Raw genomic sequence first — 14079 nt, forward strand, 5'->3', positions numbered from 1 at the left:
TGGAAATAATCAGTAATCACTGTAACAAGGCATGTGGTAATTAGGTCAGTAATCATTGTAAAAAGGCCTGCAGTTATCAAGTCAGCAATCACTGTGACTAGGCCCTAAAAGATCTTGTCAATAATCATTGTATCAACACCTGGAGTATTGTAACAAGGCCTGCAATCAGTGTAATGAGGCCTGCTTTAATCAAGTGAGTAATGGCTATAACAAGGCCTGGAATTTTTATTCTGTTTGATGCATAATTCTTATAAAATCTTGCAATTAATATTTTCAGACAATTGGCCGACTGATTATTGTACCCATCGAGGACTTTCATCCAACATTAAAGGCACTCCATCGGGCCACTGGCCATGGGAAGGAACGCGTAATGCTACACAAGGTATAATACAATAAAATGTATTATGCTTTCATCCATCCAACATTAAACACACTCCATTAGACCACTCTACATGGGAAGGAATGAGTAAAAATACACAAGGTATCAGAAATCCGTGCCTTGACCAGTTGGTTTATTTCGTACGGGCCGGTGACACCAATATGCATTATATTTTCAGCCAAATTGAAGACTGGCATAATTATTATTATTATTATTATTATTATTATTATCAAATTAGTTTCTTTGTATTTGTTAAATATGATGTCATATTTAAAAAATAAACTGTCTCATAATATTTCTATTTCTATACATAACTTTGTTACATATTTTGGAACTACATTTTCTTGATAAGCTATGTATTTTTTTTACCCAGGTTGCTGATCAATATGAAGGCCTGCCCAAACGTGCTGTTCAAAAGTACATCAGCATGTGCAGGACATGCAGTAGGAATAAGGCACAAGTTATACAAGCTAACTAGAAATTGTGTTGCAACACATACATGACCCTAGTTGTGTTATGAAGTTAGTATGGTGATGTTAATAATATAATTATCAAATGATCAACTCATGGCCTGCTTTCAAACAGTTCAAGTATAGATTTTGTTCGAGCACATCATGATCAAGGACAAGGCTCAAACAGGACAGTATTGAGATAATAGCTTTTACCTCTCATTATGTGAATAATTGTATTGTTCATGATGGGCAAACTAGGTTTCAAAGTAGTTTCATGACTTTCACTCACTAAACTTTTTTCTAAACAAGAATGAACTGAAGTGAATGATACAATTGTTGATTTTTTGCTTCCAGGTTACAGCCCTACCAAAGTTCATAGAGGAATTTCTTCTAAATCCAATGAACACCAAAATAATCGACTTAGTGCTGTTTCCTGATGTAAAGAAGACAAAAAGCAAGCAATTATATTTACTATTTTTCCTAGACCTACGAAGAATGAAACACCACCACTGGAACCACTTTGTTTATGCATGTTGTTACCTTGTGAAGAATAATGAAAGGTGACATGAAATAATGAAATTATCGCTGAAAATATTGAAAAGCATCATAAGGGGGTGCACAGCTCTGCATCATATTGTATTTGGGTGTGTGTGAAATAGCTCACTGTACCTTTTGGCAGTTATATTAATATATTCTAATTAAAGTACTTGGACACCTTAGATTAAATTCTCAAATTTGATGAAATATTTGAATCAACTTTTGTTTAATATTTCTTCATATACTTCAAGGTACTGATACACCTGATGGCAGCTGTTGAAGGAATCTCCTACCTTGAGGCTGAAGTTCTCATCCAAGACAGTTGTCAGCAGAAAATTTGTTCTTGATATGTGTATGTCTTGCTGTTTTTTTTTAAAGTTTATACAGCTGTAAATAATATCACAAATAAAATAATTAAAATAATAACCTAGTTGTTGTTTGAGAAAATGAATCCTACCTATTTTGCAGTCAATGATCCTCCTGTACCTCGCACATAATACAACAAAATCAATAAAATTTAACCAACCATATATAAAATGGGAAACCCAATGCTTACTAATAAACTAAAAAACAATGCTCCTCTTTCTTTCCTTCCCTTTTTTCTTTCTTTCTTTTCTTGATAAAATTTAGAGAGACACAGGTCATTTCTGATTATTTTTAGAATTTAAAAGTATTATATATACAAGACACTCATAACATACTGGACATCCATCCATCTTTCCGGGACAAATTCCAAAATGTTGCATGCAAGCATAATGCAACAACTTGGAATAACTCCAAAAAGTTTAGTGGGACAACAATAACAAGATCCTTAGACCTTTAATATGTTCCAAATATTCAATACCTGCAACAACTCTGTTTAAGACCTTTCCTAGATTTACAATATAATTTTAAAGGATTAATTGTTTTACAAATGGCATGTATGCATCACACAACATTCACTGATGTAACCCACATAACTGTGAAATACAAGTCTATGGGTCAATATTAATAGATACTTTGGACATTTAATATCTTTCTACTATTAATGTTATGCAACATCTCTCTTATAGGTATCTCCTACCTTGAAATTAGTCTTTTCAGAACTAAAATTTTTGAAAAAGGTATGGTGGAATAATGCAACAACTTAGGGCTGTTCCAGTAAAACATATATCCCCCCCCCCCCCGGGGACGGCACTTCAAAAAAAAATTCTGTAGGAGGATGTGTTTCGAACTATTTTGATTCTGACAGTGGAAGCTTGGTTGGGAAAATAACTTCTGTTGTGGGTTGTGCTAACAAAGTAAGAAATCGCTGGTGGGGTTGTCAGAAAGAAGATAATAAAAAAACGAATATATATTTAAAATCGCATCTACCCTCTCCTAGCGGTCTAACGTGAATAAAACATTGGGTCAGAAAATGATGCCAGTACACGCGAGTGCACGTAATTTGTACGAATTTGCGTACTTTTAAAACAATGATACGCGTTCGGCAAATTACGTCAGCGCCGCGGATATAAAAAAAAAGTGCTTTGCGCAGTATGCAATTTTTATTAAACTTTAAAATTTAACTTTAAAAGTGCATTTCGCGACGTAATTGGCGTTGCCGCAGCTGTCTCACATCGCTTGATGCGACACCCAGATATTTGGATAGTTCGGTTCGACATGAATGGCCGTTAAACTAAATTTGATTCGTTCTTTGGCCCAGGAACAAGCATTTTATGGAGTTTTAGCCTTATTTACATCGTGAAAGTTTTACAAATGCGTGTTTCCAATAAGGGCCACACAGGCAACTAAAATGGTTGAATCACAACACAGTATGTCTTCAGACGAAGTTTTCGTCGGCAAATACTGGCTGGTGATAGCTATGATGACAATGAATTTCATGTATATCGGTCTGTTGGACATTGGAAAAATGTCACTGGAAATACCAGTGTGTGATTTTGAGCCTAAAATTGATGTTGAGTGCGAGTCAGCAGCAGGGAAGTTGTACAGACCAGTGGTTCCAGACCAAATAAGCCTTCCTACGAGAACTTTCTCCGTAGAAGCCTCAGATTTCAAAAATAAGCCTTCCTACGAAAATTAATTTGCGTAAATTCACTCCCGACTGCAATTTTTTGTGTACAAATTCAATGATTTCAGACAACGATTTGGGGGGGGGGGGGAAATTTATTCCGTCGACGAAGTTTGCAAAGTTTGGCAGCCTTTTACTGTGCAAATTTCATCAAATATTATAATTTTGTTGATATATTTATTTCCCATACGAGCCGAATCCCATAATCCACCGCTGTATTTGAAATAACTATGATAAGTACCAGAATCAACGCCGCGTTGCCTTATTTCTCGCGCTAATCTGTGAGTTGCAGTCAACACTATCATATCAGATTTCGCAAATAAATTTATCGCTCGCGTTGTTTTACCGCTACCACCAGGACCATTCATGTAAACGAATTTGTTACGTGAAATCGTAAAAATTGTATTTGGTTGCACCGTCCGTTGATGATCAGCGTTGTTATCAAGTGCTAAAGGAATTTAGCGACAATACCGACGAAGGCACGATAGAATTCATCACAGACATCAATGAAACCCCATCCGTGGAAAATTTAGATGGCGATGTTAATAATCTCGTTGTATTCGACGATGTCATGCTGGACAAGCAAACTAATCCGGCTAGGATATTCTCGCGTGGCCGACACAAGAACACTGATGTGATTTACGTGACGCAGCGATATACACAAATTCCAAAGGTAATTAGGGACAATTGCAATATCTTATCCGTTTTCAATGGCGTCGATACTCACACGCTGAGAAATATTCATCAGACTTGGTGCAACGGCGATATGGACATAAACAAATTCAAAATTTTCTTCAGCCGCGCCCAGGCAACGCCGCATGGTTTTATCACGATTAATCTTCATGATCCGCGTAGTAGATATCGAATTGGTCTTGATCAAATTTTTTCATGAAAAGGCAGCCAAACTTTGCAAACTTCGTCGACGGAATAAATTCCCCCCCCCCCAAAATCGTTGTCTGAAATCATTGAATTTGTACACAAAAAATTGCAGTCGGGAGTGAATTTACGCAAATTAATTTTCGTAGGAAGGCTTATTTTTGAAATCTGAGGCTTCTACGGAGAAAGTTCTCGTAGGAAGGCTTATTTGGTCTGGAACCACTGGTCTGTACAACTTCCCTGCTGCTGCGAGTCCGATGTACGTGTTGGATGGACAATATACCGGTTACATTTATTAAATATACCCATGTCTAAACAAGCAGACTATGGGAATGTTGGACTTAAAACCCTAATACAGCATTATGGAAGAGAAAAATCTGGCATAAGAGGCAGCAAAACACTGATTCAAGGAAGTGAATCTTTGGCAGGGTTCATGTTAGTGAAAACTGACAGAGGTCTCGGAAACGCTTAAAATCACGCGCATTTGGACGCCAATTTTTTTATTTAGGTGGGCGGTAAAATTCAAAGTCTTGCCAGTACTGCTTCAGTTACCTGTATAGTGGGAAAATGTGTTGATCAGTTAGCTGTGATGATATTTACAATGACAGAATTTAGTGGTTGAAAGCCCCTCCCCCCTCCCCGTCGTCACCATTATAAGAGTACATTAAAAGAACATGCTGCAATAGCTAAGAGGCGAGATCAAAGGCTTTGACTGTCAGCTGGGTGGGGAAATCTACTGATATTTACAGTGCTTGAATTCAGAGGCAGAAATACCCAGAGATGTACATGTGGTCATTTATAACAGTATATCAAATAAACAACTTTAGCTTTCATTCTTGTGTTACTTTCTGAGTGTACCTGTATAGTGGGAAAATGTGTTGATCAGTTAGCTGTGATGATATTTACAATGACAGAATTTAGTGGTTGAACGCCCCCCACCCCACCCCCGTCGTCACCATTATAAGAGTACATCAAAAGAACATGGCTGCAATAGCTAAGCGGAGAGATCAAAGGTTTTGACTGGCAGCTGGGTGGGAAAATCTACTGATATTTACAGTGCTTGAATTCAGAGGCAGAAATACCCAGAGATGTACATGTGGTCATTTATAACAGTATATCAAATAAACAACTTTAGCTTTCATTCTTGTGTTCATTTCTGAGTGCAACGGAATAAGCAGTGCACGTGACCTTGGAATCATGACGTATTGAGACATAGATATGGAAAGTATGGAAATCCGCAGGTACCCGGCGGTGATCACAATTTTTCCCTATATTATTATATGGGCAACAATTAGCGGCTCCGACAACAATTAGCGGCTCCTAAAATGACGGTGATTACAATCTTTCCCTATATTTTTATATGAACTACAATTAGCGGCTCCTACAACAATTAGCGGCTCCTTCTACAATTAGCGGCTCCTAAAACACTTTTAATCTACGGCTCCGTTAATAAAAATCACAATTTACGGCTCCAGAAACACGTGTAGCTCAGTCTACAAACTACAATCACCGGCTCCTTCCACAGTAACGCCGCTGTAATTTTGATCTCCGTCTTTACTACCGAACGAGATTCGAATGAGATTTCAACTCAAAAACGAGATCTGCTAAGTTATTATCTCCAGCTCCTTCGACGGTATGGAAAGCCGCAGGTACCCGGCGGTGATCAGAATTTTTTCCCTATATTATCATATGGGCAACAATTAGCGGCTCCGACAACAATTAGCGGCTCCTAAAATGACGGTATTGATTACAATCTTTCCCTATATCTTTATAGAAACTACAATTAGCGGCTCCTACAACAATTAGCGGCTCCTTCTACAATTAGCGGCTCCTAAAACACTTTTAATCTACGGCTCCGTTAATAAAAATCACAATTTACGGCTCCAGAAACACGTGAAGCTCAGTCTACAAACTACAATCGCCGGCTCCTTCCACAGTAACGCCGCTGTAATTTTGATCTCCGTCTTTACTACCGAACGAGATTCGAACGAGATTTCAACTCAAAAACGAGATCTACTAAGCTATTCTCTCCAGCTCCTACGATTATGGAAAGCCGCAGGTACCCGGCGGTGATCACAATTTTTCCCTATATTATTATATGGGCAACAATTAGCGGCTGCGACAACAATTAGCGGCTCCTAAAATGACGGTGATTACAATCTTTCCCTATATTTTTATATGAACTACAATTAGCGGCTCCTTCTACAATTAGCGGCTCCTAAAACACTTTTAATCTACGGCTCCGTTAATAAAAATCACAATTTACGGCTCCAGAAACACGTGAAGCTCAGTCTACAAACTACAATCGCCGGCTCCTTCCACAGTAACGCCGCTGTAATTTTGATCTCCGTCTTTACTACCGAACGAGATTCGAACGAGATTTCAACTCAAAAACGAGATCTACTAAGCTATTATCTATGGAAAGCCGCAGGTACCCGGCGGTGATCACAATTTTTCCCTATATTATTATATGGGCAACAATTAGTGGCTCCGATAACAATTAGCGGCTCCTAAAATGACGGTGATTACAATCTTTCCCTATATTTTTATAGGAGCTACAATTAGCGGCTCCTACAACAATTAGCGGCTCCTTCTACAATTAGCGGCTCCTAAAACACTTTTAATCTACGGCTCCGTTAATAAAAATCACAATTTACGGCTCCAGAAACACGTGTAGCTCAGTCTACAAACTACAATCACCGGCTCCTTCCACAGTAACGCCGCTGTAATTTTGATCTCCGTCTTTACTACCGAACGAGATTCGAACGAGATTTCAACTCAAAAACGAGATCTACTAAGTTATTATCTCCAGCTCCTTCGACGGTATGGAAAGCCGCAGGTACCCGGCGGTGATCAGAATTTTTTCCCTATATTATCATATGGGCAACAATTAGCGGCTCCGACAACAATTAGCGGCTCCTAAAATGACGGTATTGATTACAATCTTTCCCTATATCTTTATAGAAACTACAATTAGCGGCTCCTACAACAATTAGCGGCTCCTTCTACAATTAGCGGCTCCTAAAACACTTTTAATCTACGGCTCCGTTAATAAAAATCACAATTTACGGCTCCAGAAACACGTGAAGCTCAGTCTACAAACTACAATCACCGGCTCCTTCCACAGTAACGTCGCTGTAATTTTGATCTCCGTCTTTACTACCGAACGAGATTCGAACGAGATTTCAACTCAAAAACGAGATCTACTAAGCTAGTTGTGAGATTCAGGAGAGGACTAAAGTTGCTAGAACTGATAGTTTGAAAGGGACATTAGCCAAGTGTAAGAAAGTGTGTGATGCCTTGCTTAGTGCTTTGAATAGTACCTTCCTTGGATCGAAAAAATTCAGACTCACTCTGATGGACAAGCAAGAGCTATGTCAATGTTTTAAAGAATGTAGAAATTAAACTCTAAACCAAAATGGGAGCCATGGACTCTTAGTTTTAAAATCCTAACGAGACCTCTGGTTCAAAACTTTTCTTTTTGGGACAGAGATATCCAAGAGAGAATACCCATGGGGCCATACATGTGAGATGTTGCAAATTGCACAATCATAAAGAACAGTAACTTGTTCAAGCTAGTTATGCATATGTGTTTCAGACAGCAGGCAATGAAAGGAGTTCAGAGCACAGAATAATATTTGTACACCGAAGAGGAGGATCATGTTAAATTCAGAAACAACAGATTTATGCTCGTAGTGAACATCAGAGAATCCCCATACAACATAATTAAGTTTGTGTAGATTTCAAGTTGGCAGAACCACTGAGCAACAAAAGAAGAGAAAGACAAACTTTTGTATCATGCAGATGTATGACCAAATGATGTACATGTTCTCTATGTGCAAAACTTAAATGACATTAAACATAAGAGACTGACTGATCTGTGTAAACTCAAGCAAGATGGATAAAAATTTGTCATGTTTGTGTTCAGTTCTTCCTATGTATATTTTGATCATGGTGGTATTTTCTGCAGACCTTTTGGCACTTAGTTCCAAGCCATCATTTGGTATTTGTATTGCAAAATGGATAACTAAAAATGTATATTATCTAGTACAATACATTTTTAAGCAGTATCATTAACTGATGATGAAACTGATTTAAAAAAACACTTGATGTCCTTTACTACACTAGTAATCAGTTCATCATGATTCCTTTTGTTTTACCATCTCCTTTAGTCTTACTGGTACCAGTGCTTTTAATAAAATTGTAACTTCTATTTTCTTGTAACCTAAATATTTGTAATGATGTGTTATTGTCAAAAGGTAAAATGTGCTTAGTGTTGTAAAACCTAAAACTATTAATTAGCAAGGGACTAAAGTAAAAAGTGGACAGAAATTACTGCCATATTACAATGCTGTTAGAAACAACAGAAGAGTTGTACAAGATGTATTTTGCACAAAGTTGTAGAACTAGTGCTCGTATTCTCACCACATATTCTACTTAAATAATTATATCGTTATTTCTTTATATTCCTATCAGTATTTTCCCAGTGGTAGTAATTTTCTGATCTGATGATCATTTCTTGTGCAATTTTTACACATCAAGAATTCTCACCGTATCATTAAAAAACAATATAATCTGCACCAAATTGAGTTGTTTGAGAAAAAATTAATTTTTTTAACCCAAAAATCACTGAAGCTATGAGTTCTTGCATTAAAGTCTTACATTAAATAACATTTGAAGTAGCCACGATTGTAGTTTAGGATGCAACTGTACCAATTTCACCTTTGGTATATCCAAAACTTGAATGTGATGGAGGAAAATTATGAGCTCCAAAATAAATACATCAATTTTAGAACCTGTTCATTGACTATGAATCAAGTATCCGAGTCCAACTGAATTGCTAGAAATTTTTGAATTCTTTTGACAATATCATAATTAGCTGTCAAATATGGAGTTAGCCTATAGTCTTTATGCCATCCCAACCAAGACCCCACCACAACCACGTGACCATGCCCAATGACATCACAGTAATAATCGCTATACAACTAGAGATGACATCTCTTCGAGAATTTTGATTTCAGTAGAGCTGTAACAGAGTGGAACAGTAAGAAAGAGTGACAGATATTTAAGTGTTAGGGAGATATTTAACAATGGCTATTCCCACCACCACCACTTCCTCATTGGAGATCACACACACACAAAACTTACAGTACATCCTGAAATCCTGTCAGCATCCCTGCAGAGGAGATATTTTTACTATTCAATTTTATTGGTCTCTGGTTATCCGATGGTATTTCTGTTACTTGAACATTATTTTACAGTGTGTTCAGTCAGCATGGTCGAAAAAGGCTTACAACCATTGAGAGTTGTTCAAGGACTCGCATCACTACAGATGTGAAAGAACGAGAACCATACTAAGAATCAGTGAAGATAAACTAGAGTATATGTGTGTTTGACTGTCCCTGATTGGTTGATAATGAAAGTAAGTTTTAGTAAAAGCAATCTTTTGAGAGCTTGTCCTACTTGTAACTGAAAAAAGTGAGGGACATTGTTTATTAACATTATTTCCATCCCTTTACAGACCCAAGTTTGGACGACTCATTACTGAAATCAGCAGCTGACTCTTTGGTGCAGTATTGAAAGCACACATTTCAAATTTGTATAGATCCAGAAAATGGTGGGGCTGTTATGTTTTTTCTTCTTCACAAAAGCTGTCGTCATAGATGTGTCTATACTGATATAAATTTGATAATCAGCACTCAAAATTTAAAGTTACTGAATTTTAATATCCTGGTGTTTGCACAAATTTACAGTGGGAACTGAATTAGTGCAAAGTCCTGAACTCTTGAGTTTTGTGCAGAAATATGGAATCAAAGCAGAATACATCCAGAAATGTAAAGGTTTTCAATCTTGGATTTAGTCTCCCCATTGTGTTTCACACTGATATGCATATTCACAGAACATTTTTATAGTAATTAGTAGGAAAAATGAGAAATTTAGATACATATCATAAACAAGATAAACAGTATGTGTGGGTAAGAAGATCATAAGAACAGGCTGGAATAGAGAAGTATAAAACAAAAACAATAATGAGTAGAAGTGTACCTCTTTTTTATATGTGCAACATTATTTTCTTGGCTTCAGTAAGAAATTTCATCAAAAGGAAGACAATAAAGGGTATACAGTTAACTAAACCAATATGAATTTAGCTACTTAAAAGCTGTATCAAATTGATTTTAACCTTCTGGTCTTGTTTCTGTCCATTCTGATGATATGTCCACTGAATCAGTATGGTTGGAAAAAAATATTTGGCAAATTTAAAAAATTAAAAATCTTTTGGCAGATTATGATTATACCCTACTTCTGCCTGAAAGAGTGAATAATTTTATTTCTTTTTTTGTTGATTGTGGTTGTTGCTCAATTCAAATTCATCATTGAAAAACATCGATGCATTCTCACACTTTGTTACAAATATTTATTACAGATGCATATCATCAGATATTGGTGAATATAGCTTGAACAAGTTATAACAGTTCTAGTTGGAACAATGAACATTGTTAAGAGAAAATCTAAGTGAGCTAAAATGTAAACCTTTCGGCAGTGTGTGATGCAGGATTGCTCAAGACTTTTCCATCTCGTATGCTCACCATGAAAAATCCATTTGCACCTACTGATGATGACTTATGTAACTGTCAGAAAGGCATAATTGACGATATTCTAAGGTCTGCAAAAATAACTTTAGTCAAAAGTTATAAACTCGTACAGCTGTGGCAAAAATGACAGAGTAGTACCTTTGCTGCTGTGGCCATGGTTGATTAGTTGGTTGATTCAGTGTGGTTTTTTTGGGTTTTTTTTTGGTGATTTTCTTTTACAATATATTAGGTGGAGGAAGAACCCCGAAAGACCACCAACCTAAATTGGTTGATCTGTGACACAAACTCACTCTGCGAGATGTTTAAGTGACGTAAAAGCAAGCACCTTAGTACACTTGGGCCATGGAGCCTCTGTTGATTTAATGTTTATCTCCAACAGCTGAAGTCATTTAGACATGAGATCTCCAGGGTTTCAGTAGATCATTATGGCCTTTACACCATTTTCAGATGAAGAGAATCTATATATGGCAGCCAGTTTTACTGCTGAAGAAAATCCAAGTCCTTTTGAGACACCAAACACCACTTATGTAGAACCACTGACCTTCCACAAGTAACTGGCAACATTCTCATTTACATATTGGAGGCAAGTAATCACATGACAAGCATCTTGTACCACTGCCATGGAAGCCCCTCAGATCTGTATCACAAGACAAGCATCTTATACCACTCTGCCATGAAAGCCCCTCAGGCCATAGGTATAAGTCTCATATGAAAGACTAGAAGTGGGAGATAGAACCTGTGACAACTGGATTGAAAGTGCAGAACGTTACTGCAAGGCCATCAGTGATGATTATGATGCTGTTGACAATACGGTTAACTGCAATGACATTGATTTTATGGGTGCTCTGGGAAAAATGATTCTTTGACTTTCATCCATTTTTTTAAATCTATGATATACAAATGTTTCACTTGCTATATTTTTTAATAACTTTATATTAGTCTTGCAACAAGGCGTAAAAATAAGACATCGGTAACTGAAAAAGATGTTCTTACAAGAAATGATATAGTGTAAAAGTAGACAAATGATGCAACATCACTTCCACAGGCGTCATTGTTTCTTTTCTTGTGACAAATAAAAGTTTACCAAAACATTTATTGGAAAAAAGAATAACATTGAATCATAGAATCTGATCACACATTTAAAGCAATACAAGATTTAACTATTATTCTAATCAAAAGCAGCATGCCTGAGAACAAAGAAAAATAGCAAGACATATTGGTCACTTTAGGAAACACAGAGTTTAGTAAGGATACAGATTCATGATTTCTGTATTAGAATAGAAATATCTATTATAAAATCTGTATTCATGGATGTTAAATTAGTAGGTATTAAGGGACTGATCAATGACATCTACAAATAATAAGCGACCATGAAAATCTGTGATTTCACAGTATCAGAGACATACTTGGCTGACAGACAAACAAACAAAAGGACAAAAGACTGATTATAATGAATGAATACAAATAAAAATGTGCAGTAGATTATATGACGTATATGAATTCAGTAGATTACCTCCAGCCAGCTGTCATTTAAATCACTTCTGTCCCCAACCCAATATTAAAATCACTTCTACCGCCCACTAACCCATAGCCAGAAATTATGTTAAAAAATGTACTTCTGTAGGGGGCAGTGTTTCTCGATTAAAACACATCTGACGGTGGATCATAATTATTTTAAATTGCTTCTGTTGTGGGTTGGTTGAATTTGAAAGTGCCTTATCCCCGGGGGTATATGTTTTACTGGAACAATCCTTAGAATCAACACCCTAGGCTGTGAAATATAACCCTATGGGGCAACAGTAATAGTCTCTTGAGATGTTTAATATGTTCCAAATTTTAATTTTGTGCTACATCTCCACTCGAGAACTTTCCTACATTTAAATCCATCTTTCAAGTACTAAATTCCAAAATGTTGCATGCAATCATCATGCAACAACTTGGAATAACTCCAATAAGTTCAGTGGGACAATAATAATAGTCCCTTGAGATGTTCAATATGTTCCAAGACCTTTCCTAGAGTTACAAAATATTCAAAATGATCAATTTAAAAAAAAAATGGCAGAAGACAGAAAGAAACAAAGAATACAAAATACATCTAAATTTAAATATAGTATTATTTTATTAAATATTTTTACAAACATATATTTTAAGCACAAATATTTTTTGGAAACATATTTACATATTAAAAAATGCCAAGGAAACAAAAATCTGATTAAATAAATATAAAGATTTTAAACAAATATATAAATCATTGAAAACTAATATGAAATAATTAAATAGCAGACTACTGCTTAGAATTTGCAAAAGTAAAGACGCCGATTAATGTGGAATTCCAAGTTGTTGCACGCATTTTCTCGAGAAATGGCGTATTCCAAGTTGGAGCCCAATATAGACAAACATCCACCATTTCAAGGGCGTAATTGACTTCTTTGTATTAGATCACTTTCGGTTTCGGAGCCACCGAAATGAAACAATTAGAACACAGGTAATTTTACTATATAATCTTTACATTTGTTTCTAGCACTGAATGTTCTACTCATAGGGGCTCGTATCGTTGCTTACGATTTACCTGTCATGTAGTTATTATATGGGTTGTTTTCAGACACGTAACGATCGAGTACGCAAATACCCACAATGCAATGTGCGCGCACCTTGAGCCGCCATTTTGAGTCCCTAACAAACCTTAGTCAACATTGGTCATCATGTATAGTCAAGATAATAATCTGATTTAACTGTCGATAAAGACATTTACTTCATTGAAACAATACATAGATTAAACTTGAAATTAAGTGCCATATAGAACGAAAATAAAAATAAGGCTGGAAGTTCCCTTGCTTTTATCGAAACACAGATTAGTGAATCTGAACCGTAATCATGTGTGTTGCTATCAAATAGTAATGCGTTCTTATTTTACAAACAGACAATATTGACATTTTTAAAAAGCGCGTTATATCATATCCCTAAGCTTGTCATCTTGGAAGAGTATTTCCGGACAATGATTTTATGGATACAATATCAGTTACGAATTAAAATTTCATAGCATGTGTTTCATGCCAGAACATTTGTGTACAAATACTTTTCGCGACAAAAGGTGTTTGTGCCAAAGACAGTTGACAAAACAGTTTAATTACTATGGTCAAATATTGTATTTGTTGTGGAGATGATGGACATAGGATGATACTGAATGAAAGC

General features: G+C 36.3%; 2 protein-coding genes across 9 annotated transcripts in view; both read left to right on the plus strand.

Annotated features, from left to right (window-relative positions):
* Positions 1-1794, plus strand: part of LOC149793660 (uncharacterized) — a 52672-nt gene extending 50878 nt beyond the window's left edge. Inside the window, exons 4-5 of the mRNA XM_089966448.1 lie at positions 278-382; positions 1186-1794. Coding sequence (XP_089822574.1) covers positions 278-382; positions 1186-1395 — 315 coding nt within the window. The 3' untranslated portion in view covers positions 1396-1794. The remainder of the gene's footprint in view (positions 1-277; positions 383-1185) is intronic.
* Positions 1795-13242: 11448 nt separating this feature from the next.
* LOC149793661 (uncharacterized) overlaps positions 13243-14079 on the plus strand; it is an 86910-nt gene continuing 86073 nt past the window's right edge. For 3 of the 8 annotated variants that reach the window (XM_089967637.1, XM_089967643.1, XM_089967645.1), the window contains exon 1: positions 13243-13372. Coding sequence is in view for 1 of the 8 variants with exons in the window: in XM_089967642.1 (XP_089823768.1) it covers positions 13353-13372 (20 nt within the window). In the remaining 7 variants the exon portion in view is untranslated. Of the gene's footprint in view, positions 13373-13746; positions 13764-14079 lie in introns of those variants that run through there. The other 5 variants (XM_089967639.1, XM_089967638.1, XM_089967642.1 and 2 more) reach the window with 4 other exon arrangements.

Source organism: Sinohyriopsis cumingii, chromosome 8 (genome assembly GCF_028554795.1).
Source record: "Sinohyriopsis cumingii isolate HCF-2022 chromosome 8, ASM2855479v2, whole genome shotgun sequence".
Lineage (NCBI taxonomy): Eukaryota > Metazoa > Mollusca > Bivalvia > Unionida > Unionidae > Sinohyriopsis > Sinohyriopsis cumingii.